General features: G+C 40.4%; 3 protein-coding genes across 5 annotated transcripts; 2 read left to right on the top strand and 1 right to left on the bottom strand.

Annotated features, from left to right (window-relative positions):
- Positions 1 to 171: 171 nt before the first annotated feature.
- stk3 (serine/threonine kinase 3 (STE20 homolog, yeast)) lies at positions 172 to 8,158 on the top strand. Its single transcript, XM_071499781.1, has 11 exons — positions 172 to 355; positions 1,680 to 1,760; positions 1,960 to 2,088; positions 2,350 to 2,464; positions 2,675 to 2,839; positions 2,992 to 3,159; positions 3,251 to 3,388; positions 3,543 to 3,668; positions 3,758 to 3,959; positions 4,696 to 4,889; positions 5,072 to 8,158. Exons 1-11 carry the CDS (start codon positions 333 to 335, stop codon positions 5,228 to 5,230), a joined length of 1,500 nt encoding a protein of 499 aa, XP_071355882.1. The 5' UTR covers positions 172 to 332; the 3' UTR covers positions 5,231 to 8,158.
- A 209-nt stretch (positions 8,159 to 8,367) lies between these two features.
- rida (reactive intermediate imine deaminase A homolog) lies at positions 8,368 to 12,894 on the top strand. 2 transcript variants are annotated; one of them, XM_071499784.1, is made up of 6 exons: positions 8,368 to 8,492; positions 9,460 to 9,565; positions 10,101 to 10,155; positions 10,283 to 10,351; positions 12,183 to 12,238; positions 12,380 to 12,894. In XM_071499784.1, the coding sequence occupies exons 1-6, from the start codon at positions 8,428 to 8,430 to the stop codon at positions 12,434 to 12,436; spliced, it is 408 nt and encodes a 135-aa protein (XP_071355885.1). In that variant the 5' UTR covers positions 8,368 to 8,427; the 3' UTR covers positions 12,437 to 12,894. The 2 variants fall into 2 exon arrangements, with proteins under 2 accessions (XP_071355885.1, XP_071355886.1); XM_071499785.1 differs by lacking the exon at positions 8,368 to 8,492 and adding an exon at positions 8,663 to 8,849.
- An 88-nt stretch (positions 12,895 to 12,982) lies between these two features.
- Positions 12,983 to 19,665, bottom strand: LOC139633819 (brain acid soluble protein 1). 2 transcript variants are annotated; one of them, XM_071499782.1, is made up of 4 exons: positions 19,112 to 19,665; positions 15,904 to 16,185; positions 13,792 to 13,851; positions 12,983 to 13,709 (listed from the first exon to the last, which is right to left on the bottom strand). In XM_071499782.1, exons 1-4 carry the CDS (start codon positions 19,200 to 19,202, stop codon positions 13,696 to 13,698), a joined length of 447 nt encoding a protein of 148 aa, XP_071355883.1. In that variant the 5' UTR covers positions 19,203 to 19,665; the 3' UTR covers positions 12,983 to 13,695. The 2 variants fall into 2 exon arrangements, with proteins under 2 accessions (XP_071355883.1, XP_071355884.1); XM_071499783.1 differs by having other exon boundaries at positions 13,792 to 13,839.
- Between the last annotated feature and the right edge of the window lie 310 nt (positions 19,666 to 19,975).

Here is a 19,975-nt window from a genome sequence, read left to right as displayed (position 1 = left end):
TTGACAATGCCAACAAATGAATACAATACAGTACGAATACAAATGTTTATACTTGTTTATGTAAGGTTTACGTATTTTATGTTCTTCACGGTTTCTAACTTTGTAGAGACAAAAGTTGTGGTGTTTTTGTTTTGCACTCCGGCCCACCAGGGGGCGCCGTGGTGAGATTGTATCCCCAAACGGTCCATCATCTGACGGACACTCAGCTGGCCCTTCACTAGTTTTTGACAACAACGACTCTGTCGACAATGTTCATATCGTGACTATCGGCCACAAAACTGACATAACTTACTATCGGTCCGTTGCCTTTTTATTCTTTGAAGCTGTACATCATGGAGCCGTCTGCGCCCAAAAGGTTTGTGTACATTCGTCTGGTTTAAAACGCTGTTTAAGCTAATAACTAGCGAGCAGAAGGCTAACGTTGGCGGTAGCTGCCGCTTAGCGAGATAGCTGATGCTAATTTAGTTAGCTTTACCGATTTTCTCTCAAACTTTATATCCAGTTAAAACGAGTTAACGGGTTTAAAGATAACGCTTGATCAAACTCAGAAGTACTGTGTTAAGCCTTCTGGTGGGTTTCAGACCTTGTTCGTGGTTGGATAATTGTCAACGAGTGCCTTTTAGAGAGCAGTTTGACATGTGTTATTAGTTGGACATGAAAAACAAATTAATGAATTGTGTGTGAACCGAAACAATCTTACACCCCCCTGTAAAATAAGTGCGCATCCCTGGTGACCGTTTAGGTTATTGGTTTCGGTGTGATAATCTAAACTAAACACCACAGGAGCTGATTTCACTAAAGAGGAAATGAGAGCTGGGTGATGAAGATATGTCTTAAATGTTGTTTTCCCTGCTCTGAAAGGCTTCGTTTCACTCACGCCTTATGTGTAAGATTAGAGGTACAACTGTAGATTATCATCAGCAGTCGTAAATCTGTCAATTAACTTTTTGATTCATTGACGAATCCTTTAGTTGTTTAGAAAATCTGCCATCTCAATTTCCCAGACCCCAGTCTGACCTCTTCAAGATGCTTGTTTTGTTCGACCACCAATTATAAACGTGGATATGTCCAATTCTTATTTCACTAACAAAATTAAACAATTAATCAATTAGTTGATCCATAGTAAATGGATTATCTACAATTTTAATAATTGAATAATTGTTTTAAGTAATTTATCATGGTAAAACTGAAATATTTGCTTGTTCCAGCTTCTCAAATGTGAGAATTGACCACTTTTATATTTTATATATCTTCTGGTTTTGAACTGTTAGACAAAGAATTCGTCTGAAGATGTCATCTTGGACTCTGTAAACTTAATCAAATCCTATTGTCTAATCATTTCACTGATTTTATTCATTCATTTCATATATAATTTCTGATTTTCGCGACTGTTCTGTTTAAAATAATTATATCCACCTCCTTGCCATTTATTTGCATTACTGATTTCTTTAACCCCTAAATCCTTATCACTTCCTGCAGTTTGTAGTGTATGACGGCACTATTACACAAACCCAAAATATTGTGATATAATAAACAGCAATGAGGTATAAGATCAAAATCTGGGAAGACTGTACTTAAATGCCTCCCCAGTGTTTGTTTGTAATTCACATTTTAACATTTTGTGTTTTAGCAAACTGTCATTTAAACTGAGATAACTGAGATTTGTTCCATTTTTATAGCAAGCTGAAAAAGCTGAGTGAAGACAGTCTCACCAAACAACCAGAGGAAGTGTTTGACGTTCTAGAGAAACTCGGTGAAGGGTAAGAAGTTTTTGTCATGACTAACCTACATTTCCACGTCTGCTCCATTGACTAAAAATATTTTAAGTCTATCAGACACAACAGGCTGCACTTTCTGAGATGGACCTCTTTTGTTGTGTAATATATTACATGGTTAATATTTTTAATTGTAAAATGCACTCTGGACCTGTCGGGACTTAGCTCTTGTGTTTGTGTTTAGTTCCTATGGCAGTGTGTTCAAAGCCATCCATAAGGAGTCGGGCCAGGTAGTGGCCATAAAGCAGGTTCCAGTGGAGTCTGATCTGCAGGAGATCATCAAGGAGATTTCCATCATGCAGCAGTGTGACAGGTGGGTCGACAATGCAGATTTCCCCAAATCTCCACATTTACTACAAAGATGAGATTAGAACTCCTGAAAAGTCCTTATTGTCCTAAAAGTATCATATTAGCTACAATAGTTCACTGTACTCGAGGTCTAATTTTGATTTAACAGTGGTACCATTAACTCCTGCAGCCGGTACTATCTGTTTTCTCACTTCTCCCCTTTTTGTTTCGAAACGAAACTTTGTCTTCTCTTTAGATAACCACTCTGTTTTGTGTTTCCTCCTAGCCCTTATGTAGTGAAGTACTATGGCAGCTACTTCAAGAACACAGACCTGTGGATAGTCATGGAGTATTGCGGTGCTGGGTCTGTCTCTGACATCATCAGGTTGCGCAACAAGACGGTGGGTACTAAAGGAGTGTTACAACTTCCTGTGTGGCCAGCCTAAAATTTTTGTGATTCCCAGAGTTTACATTTTCTGTGATATGTTTTTTTAGACAGAGCAGATACCATTTTCTGTTATATATCATAAACTGACATAAAATACAATAATTCATACTTTACTCTTGGATTTTATACCACCCCTGCATTTTCTTTTTCCTTTCCACCTCAGCTGACAGAGGATGAGATTGCTACCATCCTGAAGTCCACATTGAAGGGTCTTGAATACCTTCACTTCATGAGAAAGATCCATCGGGACATCAAGGCGGGAAACATCCTTCTCAACACTGAGGGACATGCCAAACTGGCAGATTTCGGAGTAGCTGGACAACTAACGGTAACGTTATAATTGATCTATGAGTTCTAGTGAATGCTCTCATCAGTTCTCCACGTGGAACATTCAGTGTTTTGCTGATTTTGTGAATCCTTATGAAGGGATTTAAAACGTAGTGCCCAATGATGAGACCGGCGTATATTTTCTCTCTGAAGGACACCATGGCAAAGAGAAACACTGTGATCGGCACTCCCTTCTGGATGGCCCCAGAGGTGATTCAGGAGATTGGCTACAACTGTGTGGCTGACATCTGGTCCCTGGGCATCACTTCTATAGAGATGGCAGAAGGAAAACCTCCCTACGCTGACATCCATCCCATGAGAGTGAGTGTAAACATGGTGGGTACTAAACCTAGCTACTTTGTTCTAAACAAAGTCTCTGACTCTGTCTTGTGTCCTCTCTGTGTTCCTCCAGGCTATCTTCATGATCCCCACCAACCCTCCTCCAACATTTAGAAAGCCTGAGCTTTGGTCAGATGAATTCACAGACTTTGTCAAGAAGTGTCTGGTCAAGAATCCAGAGCAGAGAGCGACCGCCACCCAGCTCCTGCAGGTTGGAGGAACACACACATGCATAGAGTTATAAACATACAAGCTTATGTGTGCGCACAAAGATGCATAGATATAACAATTCATAGATAAAATTAACCACACAGTGGAAAGATAAAGTGCACACAACAATGTTTGTTTTTCTGTTCATTATCCAGCACCCATTCATCAGTCAGGCCAAGCCGGTCACCATTTTGAGAGACCTGATCACTGAAGCCATGGAGATGAAAGCCAAAAGGCAGCAGGAGCAACAGAGGGAGCTGGAAGAGGAGGACGATAACTCTGTATGTATACTAAGATGTTGTTCCAGCCAAAGCAACCACCAGACCGCTCTATGTGAAGGCTATATATCTGTATGTCTTGTGTCTTCCAGGAGGAGGAGACTGAGGTGGACTCTCACACTATGGTGAAGTCTGGCTCAGAGGGTGCAGGGACCATGCGGGCCACCAGCACCATGAGTGATGGAGCACAGACCATGATCGAGCACAGCAGCACCATGTTAGAGTCAGACCTGGGCACCATGGTCATCAACAGTGATGATGAAGAGGAAGAGGAAGACCAGGGATCCATGAGGAGTGAGCACACATGTGTTGTTAAGCAAATTATAGGGAATTAGGTGATTGTGGCAGAGAAGAGGAGTGAGTTTTCAAGAAAGTAGATATTTTAAAAGATTTTTTTTATTGTAATCACACTGACACTCTAGTATATTTACAGAGACACACACTATAACACCACAGAGCCCCAAGCAGTCACTGTGCACAAAACATCATGTGACTGAAAGGAAAGTGTTAGAGAAGAGCATGATCCAACAAAAGACTCACAGAGTAATATTGCCATGTTCACGTCATGAGAGACTCCTATGTTTACAACTTGCAATCGTCAGTCTCTCTGATTTGAGGTCAGACCTATCAGAGCTTTCAGAAAAATATGAGATTCGGACATGGATGTTGACGTGAATACTGTGTACAAGTTGGAACTCGTAATATCCATAACTCTGATATGACATGAACACAACATAATCTACCATCAGACACATGGGTTCCCATCTAACACCATTTTTAAGTGATAATAAATGTTACATCCCCATTATTTAATGGTTGGTAATATTGTCCAAAGTATGAGGAGTGTTCCTTTAAAATCTCCCAACATGTTTAAACACACGTAGGTTATTTCCAAAATATGACTGTTAAAATTATGTAAAGAAATTGTATTGCTCAACTGCTCAATATCTGAGAAATGTATGGATTTTAAATACTTTGTAGTGTCTTAACTTAAGATAAGTTGGAACATGATCCTCTTCCTCCTCCACAGGGCACGCCACCCCCCAGCAGCCGATACGTCCATCCTTCATGGACTATTTTGACAAGCAGGACTCCAACAAGGCAGCCCAGCAGCAGGAGAACTACAACCACAACCAGCCGCAGGAGCAGCCCGGCTACCACATCCAGTCCAAGAACGTCTTCCCTGACAACTGGAAGGTGCCTCAGGATGGAGACTTTGACTTTGTGAGTAACATCTTCCACAAATTTGTCATGGTACCACTGGAATTAATGGTGTTATTCATGGTGGAAATTATTATACACCAGTCCTTCAGTGGTTAAAAATATGAAAACAGAAGACACTAAATATGACTCATCTCTTTCCCATCATTGTTTGTCTGTGTTTGTATTCGTGTCCTGTCACCCAGTTGAAGAACCTAGACTTTGAGGAGCTACAGATGCGCCTGAGCGCCTTGGATCCCATGATGGAGCGGGAGATTGAAGAGCTCAGACAGCGCTACACCGCCAAGAGGCAGCCCATCCTGGATGCAATGGATGCGAAGAAGAGAAGACAGCAGAACTTCTAAGTGATCCTCCCTGTTGCCTTTATGCCCTGGTCTGGGTTTCAAAGCCACCATTACCACAAAACCTGTCCTAATGACTCAGAGGAACTGGAATGACCTTATTGTCTCTTTTGGAAGCCGACTGCCGTTGTGACTGACTGCTAACTGGCCTCTGACTGAAGAGAGGTGCTTCTTTTCCTGGGTGTCATCCATTTTGGCTCCTGGAATCCACAATTTCAAGCCCCCTTTCTACACACTTTAAATCTTAAATTTGTTTCTACTGTCCCTGTAAAGTTGCCTCTCCACAAATGTTGCTCAAGGCTGCGGCCAAAGAGAGAACCGAGCCTTGGCGATTACACATCTGAAAGTCACAAAATTAACTTCCCCTCTTCCAAATGAAATTCCCCTCAAATAGAAAACCCTCTGGGAATCACCGTCTAAAAATACAGACGACCAGGCCTGGATTTCACCTAGCTCCTGGCAGCAGCAGTGTGGTCAATGACAAGTGGTCTTTTTTCCCTCAGACCTTTTAGTTTCACTGTAAATATAAATATAGAGCCTAGTTTGGAAATACCTGCAACAAAAGCTGTGGAGGTTTGTCCATGACCAAAGACAATCAAGGGGTGATGTAGAATCAGTTGAGAATGCCTTAAAAGTTTTTGAAACCTGGTTTTCAAAATAAGCAATGTAATAAAACGACCAAGTCCCTGAAGGGTTAAATCCCTCCTCACTTGGAGATGAGTTGGACTGTGGAAAGCCGCAAATGTTTGTCAGAGTGGACAGATTTGGATGGTGAAGAATGGATCCTGCATGTTTTCAATTGTTTGTGGACCAGAAAATTCTACACTCATTTCACTAGTCTTTATTATCATTTATTTAATTTAGTTGTTTCCAAATATGATGTTCCGGGCTTCTTTACACTTTCAATGTACTGTCCAATATCGACAGACACCCTGCATCTTAGTGCCTCATGACACACACCTGTCCCTCTCTGAGCACACACTCCTGAGCCACCTTTTCTTTTTGATGCACCAGTTATCACAGAAATTCATTCCCAAATGGAAAAAAGTATTTTTATTTCCATACAAGCAAAAGCATTCCTAAATACTGTATGACTATTATTTTAATTTCTCTGTGCTCTTTAAAGACCCTGTTTGACTTTCTGAAACGTTTGAACCAGATGTTGAGCCGAAACAGTTCAGGGCTCAGCGAAGAAAGTAGCCAGGTATGACTTGCCATATTGACTGTTCATGGCTGTAGATAAAAGACCCAGGTGAGTGACTGATACTGTTTACTTAAGTAAAACAGAGCCGCTGCATCAGCCACACATCTACTGAGTCTCAGACTTTAGATAATTATTTGCATTAGGATCTCTTTCCCCGCAGCTTATGGGTGTTGTTGCTTTCCATTTCCTGACATTTAGAGTGTGATGTTATTAATGAAGGAATGAAGATATACTGTTAAATCATTCTTTGTGCTGTGTCTGGACACAAGCTCATTTTTTTTAACAGCTAAAAACTGTATTAACACAAAACTATTCAGCACAGTGATCGACTGTGACTGTAATTTCTGCTCTGAAGGTAACTTTTGTCAGCACCAGCATATGTAATGGCCAGTAGGTAACAAGAAACTGGAATACAGAAATGCTAACAATATCTTTGCAATGGGCTGTGAAGCTCTAATTAAGGACATTTTTTTCCTTACCAGGGAGCACTGACAAGTTTATTGTTTAACTGTAACAGTCTTGGTCGCAACTCTCAAATAACCAAATTCAAGGGATCTTATCAGAAATAGTTGTTGATGTCGTCTGTTTATCCTTAAAAGATGAATTTTTGCTGTTATCAGATTTTTCTCAGCTGTCAGATATTGATATCAGTCTTCGACCCAAAAATCCAGTTTGGGCTGTAGCTCACAGTTTTGAATGTTGAATTGAAAAACCCTTACAAACAAGCCAGTGACATACAGTATGTGATGTCTTCATGAAGGAAACAAACTGCTCTGGCTATAATTTAGTTTTGTGTTTATGTTTGATTTTGATCTGTCACGTGCTAATAACGACCCTTTGAATGACTCCAGACTGTCCTTGTACTGAATACACGTGCAGTATGTCTGCAGGTTGCTGTTACATATGAATGTTAATATGCAGTCTTGATGGTGTGGTTCAGGCCATACTTTCTGTATATTACATGACCATTTACTAAGAGGATAATGTTATCCATAGACCTGTTACACTATTTCACTGTGTGGCCAAAAGGAGCTGACGTTTTAAACACAAATTCAATCAGCACTATCTCAGCATCTGAATGATCATGTTTGTATGTTTTTGTTTAATTTTTTTTTTTTTTTTACATGAGGATGAACCTGTCCTTTCACAGAAATCATTAATATTCTTGCCATGTATTGTTTTCATGAATTAAATCATCAGTGCATTAGGGAACATTCACACTCTATTTATTAATTGTTTAAACTTCTTTCTTTTCGTGACACTGGTTTAAATATAGAGGCTGACCTGGCTGTTAATATTTTTGCCCCTTGTCAAATATACTTGGCTTGATTTCTGCGTGTGTTGAGCTATGCATGTCTATAAGTTTGCTCTGTAGTGGAATGCTCCTCTATTAACTGCACAGGTAAGAGTATTGTTAATAAGGAGGATGGTTTATTTCCAGCTTTTAATAAAAAACTGTTTGCTCTGTACAATTTTAAAAAAGCCCAGTTTGAAGTATGACATCGTTGAGGATCGGCCATATTATGTACAGTTATCTGAAATCACTTTGATATATAGCTCTATGATTTTTGTCTTCATTTATTTCTGTTATATGACGACTCGAGGGTGTAGGGTGGAATGTGAGCATTTATGTTTGAACCACTTAATTTATTATCTTTGTTTGTAATACTTTATAAAGTTTTGAAAACGTGCAAGAAATAATAAAAGTTACTTATAGTTAACCTTCACTGCGGTGGGATGCCTTTTAATCTTATCTCTGACCTGTGAGCTGGACTCAGTTGTACCGTAACTCTCCTGCTACGAGCGCCACTATTTTTAGTTTGCATGCTGTTTCCTAAAGAACCGCCTCCAAAAATGCGTGTTGGCAAAAACATTACGGTAGACTTTACGGCAGCAACTGTGCCTTTTTATTTCCCCCAAAGCAGTTGCACAAGCGCTTCACAGCCTGCTCTGCGGTGTAGAAAGTTTGGAGGAAACAGGAAAAAAAAAAAAAAACATGGCTGCGCTGCACAGACAGATCATCAACACACCATCGGCCCCGGCTGCCATCGGGCCCTACAGGTAAGATCCACTTTAATCACAGAGATATGCTTCATAATCTATTTATAGCGACACGTGGTTTGCAGGAGTTGGTGCATGAAATGAATGAGTGAGAATCACACACACACACACACACACACACACACACAGAGAGTCACACAGTGTTTGACCAGGGGCGGGTCTTCATGTTCAATGAACTCACCTGCAATTGACTTGACCCCATAAAAAAGTGCCAAAGCTGAACTTTGAGCAGAGCGGGAGAAGAAGAAGCAGAGCAGGAATCTCTCTAAAACACACAGACATCTGAGGGGAAATGGCCACTGTTCACCGACAGATTCCTTACACACCTAAAGCCCCTGTCAGACAGGGAATATACAGGTAAGCATTGATGTGCACCTTCAACCTCAAACAGCTCTAATCTTTAAAGACATTTAAACAAGGTACCCTTTTGGTTTGTGCTAACTCGACTAAAACCTGTTTCAATCAACAGAAATCGTGAAATGGCCTCATTAATTTCCTGTTTTCTTGTGACTTAATTCAATCTGTGAACTTGCTCAGGCTGAGGGGTGTTCCTGCTCTGACCAATCGGCTGTGAGTGGGTGTGGCTAAGTTAGACTGAGTGGACTCTGCCTTCAGTTCACACACTGCTACTGCATTAACACGCACTGTGCATCTACAGGTCATGAGATAAGATACTCTAACACTAATTGATTAATTAGGTTAATAAAGCATGTCACAAGGCTAAAGCAAAACATTAATTTCATCACTGAATAGCTCCTGAACTACATCACAGACTGATGGAAATGAAACACTGCGGTAAAATAGAGCTGTCAGAGTTTTATCATATGACTTGATCTGGTTTATTCCTTTTAAAAGATTAGCAGGTTGTTGTTCTCCCAAGCATTTGGTTGATCGTCAAGTGTCCCCGTCACATTAATTAATGTGTGTGTGTGTGTGTGTGTGTGTGTGTCCTCTGTATTGTCCTCAGTCAGGCTGTGGTTGTGGACAGAACCATGTATATCTCCGGTCAGCTGGGGATGGATGTGGCCTCTGGTCAGCTGGTGGATGGAGGAGTCCAGGCCCAGGCTAAACAGGTGAAGCTCACAGAGGCCATGATGATGATGATGATGATGATGATGATGATGATGGTTGACTATGTTTGAAAACGGCAGGATATTTACCCTCCAGTCATTTCTATTGGCTGAGACCACTGTCAGTGTAAACCAGAGCCACTGTGCCTCAGCTTTACTCCATTTCAGTGATTCAGTGGCACTGTTCCACAGGAGTAAGTCACATCTAAGATCATCAAGATGCACGGCTGTGAGCCACATGCTTTTGACCAAACAGCTGAGGCTCAAAATATTCAGTAGGCTAATTTCTTGAAATGACAAAAGTTGCGTGGTAGATGATGGACGTACAAGCACTAAAGCTCCGGTGAATTAACCCAAGTAAAGGTGCATTTTTGCTTCTCGATTCAAATTTAAAGTGTCAAGAACCTAATAAAACCTATGAAAAATACATAAAAACATAATATCAAACAAACTAAAGCAACAAAGATCAATTCACTACACCAACACTGATTAATCCACTGATAGATGTTTCCCCTCCCTCCTCACCTCTATCCCTCAGGCTCTCATCAATATGGGGGAGATCCTTAAAGCCGCCGGCTGCAACTACACCAACGGTGAGATGTGACTGCTGTCCGACTGTTCAGTGTCTCAGCTGCTGCTCCTATGTCCTGTGTGTGTGTGTGTGTGTGTGTGTGTGTGTCTGTGTGGACAAACTAAAGAGGATAAACTCTTTTGTTTCAGTGGTGAAGACGACCGTGCTGCTCGCAGATATCAATGACTTTAACAGTGTCAATGAGGTCTACAAGACGTGTAAGTAAACATGTAAATACATAATTGGCTCCATATTTCCTGCCTCACGTTTCATGCAAGAAAGTGAAGAATGTGCAACTAATGGATTCACTTCTAATGGAACTGTCAACATGTACAGTATCTTCTTCCCTCAGCGTTATAATCTATCTAATGTATAAAAGCAGCCACATGGGGGCAGGTTTTAACCAGGTCAGACGTCCTGTCACCTTCTCAAACAGCTTTTACTTTATTCACTTTCCGTGAGCACCATTGCTGTGGCCCTGTCTGTCTGAGTCACTGTTTGGGTTGTGGATCAAGTTTGTCACTTGAATTTCATAGTGGATATGATTGGAGAAATTAAACAGGTCTAAATACTCTTGTTTTTACTGATGGTTATGTTTACAAGCTCCTCTGTCTGGAGCCTGAAGTGTTCAACCTGTATGATTATAGGCTTTTAATGTAATCATTCATTTTAGAAAGCTATCATTTGATTTTATTAAAGTTTAAGTTTATTAAGTAATAAAGACATCATTAAATTTGACAATTCTACTTCCTTGTTCTGACAAATGATGATTTTTTTTTTTGATTTTGTTTTAAAATGGAATTGCAAACCAAATTTTAAAAATGTTTTTCCATTGAACTTTTTGTCATTGCATTTGCGATGTGTCTGCATATCATCTTCCATCTCACACTACATTTGATCCCTGGTTTAGCATTTACAGTTTCCATTCCATGATTGATTTCAATTACAGGCAGCTTGCTCTAATTTAAAGATGTGTCAGTAATGTTCCACCTCAAAATTAAATTCAACCCAGTTCAAAATTTGCTAATATATTAGACTTAGACAGCATGAAAATCTATTATCAGTCCAGTGGCACAGTCCGGCCTCCACACCTGTGTGGTCATGAGGAGATGAAGTGGCTCATATTTCACCGACATCTCTCAGAAAGTGAGTGCTGGCAGGTTTAGCAGCTGCCTGACAGACAGGCTCACTCTGCTCTTCCTCTGCTGCATGAAGCAGCCTCCTCATACAGGCCGCTCTGTCTGGGCATTTCCTCCTGGATCACAACAGACAGGTGTAATGGAAGCTGCAGTGCCCAGTGAGCTGTAAATGGACACCTGCTGTGCAGGCACACAGCTGTAACCCAACCCCTCCCAGCAAGCTTTGCTGTGCACTCCCCTGACTCTGGTGCAGGCCTGGGCTCCCTCCCACCTCCAGACTCCACTCAGCCCTAAACCACAAGCAGGGAACTTTCCCTGACCTTGACAGAGGAAGGAGAGGACGCGTGTCCAGTTGATCTAAAGTCATGTTAATTTTAACTGCAAAAGTTTGGACTGTGTCTGACAAATCTGGGTACTCGAACTTTAGCTAAAAAAAAAGATTTGTTTTTCTTATACTACTGTTTTTGTCTGGTAAAAAAAAAAAAACTCAACAGCTATAACTCCTGATGTGAGCACCATTCAGTGTTTTTTGAAAAATATGGACAACATTTGGGTTTTTATTTTAAAGAATCTGTTTAAATTGTTTTTTATCCTCCTCCAACTGGCTCTAAAATTCATCAAGGAGACCCAACCAATGGACAGTTAGGCCACTTTACTTTAGGGACCCTTTTTAAATAAAAAGACAAACATACACCTGATTTTTTTTCAAACCAAATAATAACCAAATTGTTTCACTTAATGTCTTATTATTTCTCGTGAATAAATCATTTGTTAGCATCAATATAGCTCTTATTTACAATTTCTAAACTCTTTTTAAAAATGTATTAATTAGAAGGGGGTTCCCAGTAATCAAATGATACCTTTTCAGTATGCTGTTGTTAAGATGTACATATCATATTTTTCTCTCCAGTTTTCACCAGTAACTTTCCTGCCAGAGCTGCCTATCAAGTCGCTGCTCTCCCTAGAGTAAGTACAAACAAAACTCCAGTACTCTATGGTGCATGGCTCATCAATACACATGCATGTATAATTTTGCACAGTTACCGTTTACCGTTTACCGTTCCCCACGTCCTCAATGTTTCTGTGTCTCCTTCTTTTTCACTTCAGGGTGGACTGGTGGAAATCGAGGCGGTTGCTGCCCTCGGTCCTCTCTCAGACTCCTGACTAGCCGGCCACATCGCGAACAAGTTATAGTCAAACCACCAAGCAGCTTTATAGTTGTACTGTGGACGCCTTATTGTGTTTCCAGATGGCAAATGAAAGACCAAACTAGGATCTTGTTGAAGTTTTTTTTCCCATATAGTCAGGTTTTAGCATGAAATTGTTTCTCTTCTGTTCACTGTAGCTGGCTGACTGCACTGCTGAGCTATTTTCAGTGTTATACCACTGGAAACCACTGACATTTAAATTGACTATAGTGATGCATTTAACCAACCAGCATTTAGTTTATGGCTAAAGGTGATTTCACATTGTAATCATAATACCATAATACCTTTTCACCATTCCCACAGTGGACAGACACAGTGTCTTTAGTGCTGTTTCTGGTTTTTCCCTACAAAAAAAACCTAACACACATTTGAAAAGAGAAGCTCTTACTAATAAATAAATGCAATAAAACCACAGATCGTTAAGTCATTATTCTCCCTAAAATGTCTCACCCAACATATATGTTCATCCTTGGTTTAAGATATTAAAGAAACATATATATGATTTGGTTTTTAAGGTGGCCCTTTAATTTTTGACAGTTAGTAGCTTATTACAGATTTCAGCTTTTCTTTCCAGAGAGAAATCATGACACATCGGAAACAAAAAAAAAAAAAAAAAAACCACTCACATATACTCTTATCGCATTGGTACTCATCAGAAACTCATTGATTTTTAAAATCAGTCCTCAGTAAACCTGCAGTGGACCAGCTCTTCATTTTCATTACAAACATGGTTGTATAATCAAAGCCAGCTACCCAAACAGAATAGTATCTCTTAAATCAAATATATATTTGGCTTTGGTTTCCTTAGAATCATTATTTTGTAGAAAACTACAGAATGAAGTCTTAGGTTAAAGTTAGATTGGAGACATCTGCTATTATACATTTCTATACACTTAATAAATAGAAGTTTTGATTAGTAATTTAATATTTTTTGAAATGATTGCTTTGTCTGAAAATAAACACACCCATCAGTTTTCAAGCAGAAACTGCTGCTGCATACACCATCATGAGGGGAGGAAGGCACAGTGATGACCGAGGAACCCTGACTGAGAGCGGTTATCTCAGGGTCTGCATCTTGGCAACAAGGTGATGTCTGTTTCACACACACACACACACACACATACATGCAGACACATACTTCGACATACTTTCACTCACACATACAAACAAGGTCAGCCACTTCCAGTTAATCTGGGCAGTCATTCATGTTGCACTTCACTCGCCGGGAGCTGGAAACAAAGAGGGAAGCGTGTTAAGACTGCACTGATACTGTTGTGTGGGTGTGACTGTGGAAACTACAGCCATACTCACGTGGTGCATCCTCTTTTTTGGGCTCTGAATCAGTCGCCGTGTCCTCTCCTTTTTCTTTTTCTGTTTTGGATGAAGGAGAAAAAATGTGTACATGTGAACAACAAATATGGTCATCGTTTAATATGGTTTAAAAGTTGGGTTTGCCCGGGGGCACCCTGGTGACCCGGAGGTTGGGTTAATCACAACATCCTCAGAGTCCAACCGAAGCCAAAGCCATTGTTGGGATTTCACACCTAAAATGTGTGAGATTCCAACAATGCTAAACAAGTAAAAAAAAAAAAAGCATCTCATATATAATTCAGTCCAGTTTTTCCTCAAAAGCTTGTGATTGCAGATCACTCCCAAAAGGCCGATCCCGACCCTGACCACTAACAGATCCAGAAGTGTGTGAGCTGCCATGTCCGGTCTGTTCATGTGACACTCGATCCTTTTTCTTCATTGGCTGTGAAATGGAGGCAGGGAGGCTCAGCGGGCCTGACATCGTTCATCGCCAGTGGCAGCCCTGTATGTGTTGGCATGCTCTAGTTTCTCTGTGGACTCCAATTGCACCTTAATGAGACCACTGTGACAACAAAGAGTTCACAACACACACACTACACACAAGCCATCCGAACAGGGCTGAGGTCAAGCTTCAACTGAGGGTGAGACAGGTTGAACACTAAAGGGGGGTCAAGATCAAGTGTAGACAAAGATCAAGGAGACTCCTGACTATTTTGCATTGCATGTGCTTGGAGGTTTTGTCCATGTTTTAACCTTACAAGTATCCATCCCTCAAGAACAAATCTGTCAGACTCTAGCAGACCCAATATTTTGGGCACTAACATACAGATTAAAAAACGATTTTTTACTTAAACAAATCAGGATCTGATCCTGGACCAACTGGTATGAGATCATAAATGGCAGCAGCTGGGATACTTAAAAGTTCTTTTCTTACTGAAAGGAAACTATAATCAGATTTTTTGTCTGCAGCCATTAATAAGAGTTACAGCATGGCACTTTATATATCTTACATATGTACACAACCAGAAGGGAGAACACATCACAAATGGGTTTTTAGACAACACTCAATCAACCAAACCTCAATGAAAAAACTCAAATAAATAAAAAAATAAATAAAATAATATTAAATGTAATTCATAAACTAGTGAAAATTGCTCATAAATTTACTGTAACTTGAGCACAACTGCGATTTGTTGAGACAAGTCCTTTAATACTAGATGCGTTACTTATAAACACATTCCTGTGGCCACCCCGGTGTGTTCATTAAAAGCCAAAGCCGTGTCTGTGTGTTGTTGGATACCTCCTGGTTACCACTGTTGCAGTGGGATTGGGGAGGGTCTAGGGAAAGACGGAAGGGACATTTCATACCTGGATGCAGTTGTTCATTTGGTCACTATGCAGGAGGTGGAGGAGTGCTCAGGTTACTGCTGGTGAATGGAAATAATTGCACATTTTGTCCCCCTCAATGGGACACAAATATTGTGACTATTGTTTTCAGCCTTATGTGGTAACTGCTTTCACAGATGAATATTAAAAGATCAAGAGAAAAATACCCAAACCTCAAGAGCTTTGAAAGAATCCACTCTTCACAAATGATGTCTTATTAGAGAAACTAGTAATACAGTGGTTAATGAGGCACATACCAAAATGAACACACAGGTATGCAGCTCCATCCTTATCAACTTGGTAACTCTGTGAGGTGTTCAGTCGGTCTGATACATGTCACAGTGTTAGGGAGATACGGCATGTTGTAGAAGACAAAAGTGTAATTTGCATTGAAAATTGTACAGAATGAATAGGTGCTTGGAGCCTTGCAAAAGCGTATCTGATACCTTGAAGCTATTCATTATGCAAAGACAAAATGAGGTTGTTCATGTGAGGATGATGAGGAGGACTAAAAGAAAACCTAAATGAAACTTTAGTATGATTTTCTGTGGCTGGCAGTCCACTAAAATGTTTGGTAATCCTCAAAAACCTACATTGGAACGGGTCTTTATGGAATTTAAAGAGGTTTGGGATTGACCACCTCTGGATCTGTTAGTGGTCGGGGTTGGGATTGGCCGTGTGGGATGAAGGGAAAAGACATTGCTTCCACTCTTTATTCCAACCTACCTTGCTCTGGAGCTGCAGTGTCTGCCCCGGTGGTGCTGTCAGCTGCCCCGGTGGTGCTGTCTGCTGCCCCGGTGGTGGTGTCTGCTGCCGCTGCGTCTGCAGGTGGACTGGCTTCTGCAGGCTGAGGCTCCTCCCCTGCTGGTGGAGCTGCAGAGGTGGTGCCTGCAGATGTGGTAGGTGCAGCAGGATCATCCTTAGGTTTGACATTGCTGCAGTCGGTGGGTGTTTGGTCCGGAAGAGTTTCGCTGTCCTCAGCTTTTTTGTCAGTTACGTCAGCTGTCCCTGTCAGAGACACAGTGTTGAGCATCATCACAGCACATGATCCGAACATCTAAAAAGATTAACTAACATATAAAGTATAAAACTAGTTCAGATTTACTGTAGCTGTATTACGGCTGCAGTAACACAGTTCATAACACGATCAGATCTGTGATTGATGAATTTCAGGCATTTCTGTTTTAATATGTTAAAAAAATAAAAGAGCATCAGTTATGTAACATATTGCTGCTCTTCACATAAATAAGACTGAGAAGGCAAATGTATATACTGTATCATGTAATAAAGGTGAGGAACAATACCACGTTTGTATGACCCACAGAAGAAAAGGTCATTTCTTAACCAGCAGTAACAAATTCTCAGCCACTGTGAGTCAATGGCCCTTTATACCACAGTATGACACAGGGTCAAAGTAGTGTGTGTTTTCAGTTATGGTGAACACATACCTCTAATAATATTGTTCTGTCTGCTTTTGGTAAAAACTTACATGCATTTGTTAGCTAATGTTAAAATGTCCCCAAATATATGTTAAAAAAAAAAAATCTCCCATTTAACATCAGAGTAATGCTTGACATTGGCAGCACTGATGTGATGGCTGAAGGCTGACACAAACAAAACACTCCCACACACACTGACCCTGTCAGGTAAGAAAACAAGAACTAGATTTTCATCATTCAAATGTGTCAAATTTTGTACACCTTACAGGCACCTCCTGAAGTTCTACAGGCTTTGTTTGCTAAATTAAACTCCAGTCTCTAACCACAGGACCCTGCAAAGCCACTATTTTCACCCAAATGAACAAGAGCAACAGCACCTTGTCTGATTCCCTGAAAACAGAACTATACCTGATCGACTGTTCCTCCTGCAAATAACTGGGTAAAGAATAAAACAAATGCTGCTGCTACTTGCCACAGATCAGCGATTAGAAAGTAAAAAAATTGCGTGGGGAGACCTCCACTGACACATAGCAGGACCCACAAAGAGTTAATGATTATGCAGATTGTTGTTAATGAACATGAACAGTATCCTAGCTCTTTGAACAGGTTGCTCTGTGTTTTGTAATATTATATATCACTTCCTTGTACCTTTTTTCCTGAAGGATTTGCATTGCAAACATTTCCATGGGTCAGTAAAGTCTTGGCCAAAGCCTTCTATGTTTTTAAAGTTGCTTGAGGCACATCAGTTAAACAAAGTGCTCCTTAAAATAGAGGTGATGTCATTAAAGACCTGGGACATCAGCCATTTGTATAAATGAGACATTTTTTCCACAATGGAAGCATTTTGCATGATATTGGTCAACATTTATCCCTCCAAAAGACTGTACTTTATACATTTTCCTTAGTAAACACTGTCAGTAGTTTTAACATTATTATGATAAGTACTTTTTGTGTTGTAATCATGAAGAATAAGTCAGTGTATAAGCCAGATGGAGGGTGTTGCTGGCTAAAGACTGGCACTCTTAGAGTGTTAAACTAACATGTCTTCAAATGAATAAACCTTTGGGTAATAAATGTCATCCTTTTTCTTTTTTTGGGAATGACAAGTAGCACCAAGTAAAGCAAATGAGCCACATGCAAAAATAAGAAAACAACCTGGCAAATTTTCATTTGACCTCTGAGACAATGTTCAGTGTCATTCGGCTGATAAAGCTCTGCCATCCTTGGCCAACAACAATGACATGATACCTTATAAAGAGTTGTAGCAGAAACTCTCCTTTAGCTTGTCACCTTTCTGGAGGTCAGAGGTCATGGTCAGCTGCATGATACAAGCTTAAACACATTTAATCAGCCTGAAGGCCAGTTTCTCACCTCAATACATCAACGCAAGTCTACACATTTGAGCCTGCTAACTTATGTGAACGTGCAGGAATGTGCTCCCATGTGTTTTATGGCAATAATAAGTCTGTGTATCTCTTTAAGGAGCGCAAAAAGAGAATGAGAACAAGTGACACTTGCTCAGGGGTTGTTCCAACTTAGTGAATCTTTTACCAGTTTTTCACCTATTTATTCGTTGAAGTTTCAAATATGCTTATGCTGGCAGAACTGCAAACAATGTCACATTTACTGCACTCAGACACAATGCATTTGTCCCACACACATTCAGAAGTTCTCACTCTTCCTTAACACTGCTAAACGCAAACACAGCATCCGGTGTTGGTGTTTTACCTTGAAAGGTGTGCTAGTTTGCACCACAGGCTGGGCCATCTCTGACCCACTACAACAGAGGAGTGTCCAGAGTGGCTTCTCCATTTCCTATTGAAATTGTAGACTGTCACCAAATCTGCTTTCATGCCACTGTCTCTCTCTCTCTTAGGGAAGACGGAGCCAGAAGCCACTGTTAAATAATGACAATAAACTTTCCCGACCTGTCACTGTTGAGCTCTGGCTCAGTAAAAATAAAGACACCAGATACTGTACTCGGAGAAATGCGCCGGTATTCATTTGCATGCAGACTGTGCCATCCTTATCAGAACAGTGCTCCCTACAATATAATTGAATGGATGATGCAACCCTATATGGAGACAGCAGTGAACTTCCATGGTGACCCCATTTCCACCAACATGTCACAAGGTTATTCATTGTATCTACTGAAATAAAGTAACTATTAGACGTGCTTTAATTCATATATTGATGTCATTAAGAATTTATAGACATAACCTGAATGACATCATTGTAGTACACTGATATTTACAGATATGTCAAGGCAATTATCATTTCTCTAGTTAAGCCAGGAATAGAGATAGAAAATTTCACACTATGTAAAAAATAAAAATTTAAAAATTACTGTACATTTAAATTATGAAATTACAGTATGTCAAAATGAGTTTTCGCATAGGATTTGTTGCATGTACATATGCTGTTTACATCTCTTTATCTATATATATCTCTTAAACATATTATATCACATAGAGGCATAAAGCTTTCTGCATCACCTGTAGTGCTGGCTCCGTTGCAATCCTCGGGCTTAGCACTGGGTCGAGTCGTGTCTACCGCTGAAGTTTGGGAACTGGTGGAGCATCCCATCCTGTCCTGAGCACATAGAGGACTGGATGGTTGAGTTCAGAGTTAAGAGGTGAGGCTGAAGCTGCTCCGATGACGTCGTGCATAGATATCGTCTCAGTGTATGGAGAGGACTCAAAACTTTGTAGAGAGAATCCCCTGGAGGTGACACAAAAAGTCAGGCTGGTCGTCAAATTGCTCTACTCCCGTGCGTAATTGCGCAGCACGGTGCTTCCTTCAGTGGGCTAAATGCGTTCAGCTCCTCGCTGTCGCGTTTGCGGGTTTCTAAAAACAGTTGGACACGCAGGTGAAATGTGGGCTTTTGTTGTGTACTGTAACTTAGGCTGTTTCCAAGAGGCAGGCGCAGGGACAAAAATACATTATTCAGTCAGTGTGCAGGGGCCACCTCTTGGGGCGGGGGAAAGCCAAGCCGAAACACTAGGCCCCCTGCCACTGTGCCCTTGAGCAAACATCTTAATCCAGAGTTAATCTACTGGGCAATTAACCGTAATGTCCAGTGGAACCACCACACAACCAATACTACACTGTTAAATACCGCTTTACCTCTTTCTTTTTAGAGTTCTCATTCACAATTTCACTTAAATGCAAAAGTGTCAGCAGAAAAATGTACTTGAAATCATAAAATTGAAATAACTGCATTAGACAGAAAGGCAGATAATTATTACCAATTAAAATAGTAGAGTAAAAAAAAAAAGTAAAAAAATATCTGTCAAATAAATGTAATGAAAAGCACATTCTTACAAATGTTGTGGGGTAGCGTCACAAAATATAATTTA

Source organism: Trachinotus anak, unplaced genomic scaffold (assembly GCF_046630095.1).
Source record: "Trachinotus anak isolate AG129_WGS33_773 ecotype Australia unplaced genomic scaffold, CSIRO_AGI_Tana_v1 ptg000016l, whole genome shotgun sequence".
Lineage (NCBI taxonomy): Eukaryota > Metazoa > Chordata > Actinopteri > Carangiformes > Carangidae > Trachinotus > Trachinotus anak.
This window is presented reverse-complemented; position numbering and strand designations above follow the sequence as displayed.

What these genes read in the sequence shown, in the direction of transcription:
- LOC139633819 (XM_071499782.1), bottom strand. Translation starts at nt 19,202, where the DNA reads ATGGGATGCTCCACCAGTTCCCAAACTTCAGCGGTAGACACGACTCGA. An exon ending in CAACGGAGCCAGCACTACAG is followed by an intron (nt 16,186 to 19,111) that starts GTGATGCAGAAA and finishes TGTCTCTGACAG; the next exon opens with GGACAGCTGACGTAACTGAC. An exon ending in CACTGCAGCTCCAGAGCAAG is followed by an intron (nt 13,852 to 15,903) that starts GTAGGTTGGAAT and finishes CATCCAAAACAG; the next exon opens with AAAAAGAAAAAGGAGAGGAC.
- rida (XM_071499784.1), top strand. Translation starts at nt 8,428, where the DNA reads ATGGCTGCGCTGCACAGACAGATCATCAACACACCATCGGCCCCGGCT. An exon ending in CGGCTGCAACTACACCAACG is followed by an intron (nt 10,156 to 10,282) that starts GTGAGATGTGAC and finishes CTTTTGTTTCAG; the next exon opens with TGGTGAAGACGACCGTGCTG. An exon ending in AAGTCGCTGCTCTCCCTAGA is followed by an intron (nt 12,239 to 12,379) that starts GTAAGTACAAAC and finishes TTTTCACTTCAG; the next exon opens with GGTGGACTGGTGGAAATCGA.
- stk3 (XM_071499781.1), top strand. Translation starts at nt 333, where the DNA reads ATGGAGCCGTCTGCGCCCAAAAG. An exon ending in AAGAGGAGGACGATAACTCT is followed by an intron (nt 3,669 to 3,757) that starts GTATGTATACTA and finishes TGTGTCTTCCAG; the next exon opens with GAGGAGGAGACTGAGGTGGA. An exon ending in AGACCAGGGATCCATGAGGA is followed by an intron (nt 3,960 to 4,695) that starts GTGAGCACACAT and finishes CCTCCTCCACAG; the next exon opens with GGCACGCCACCCCCCAGCAG.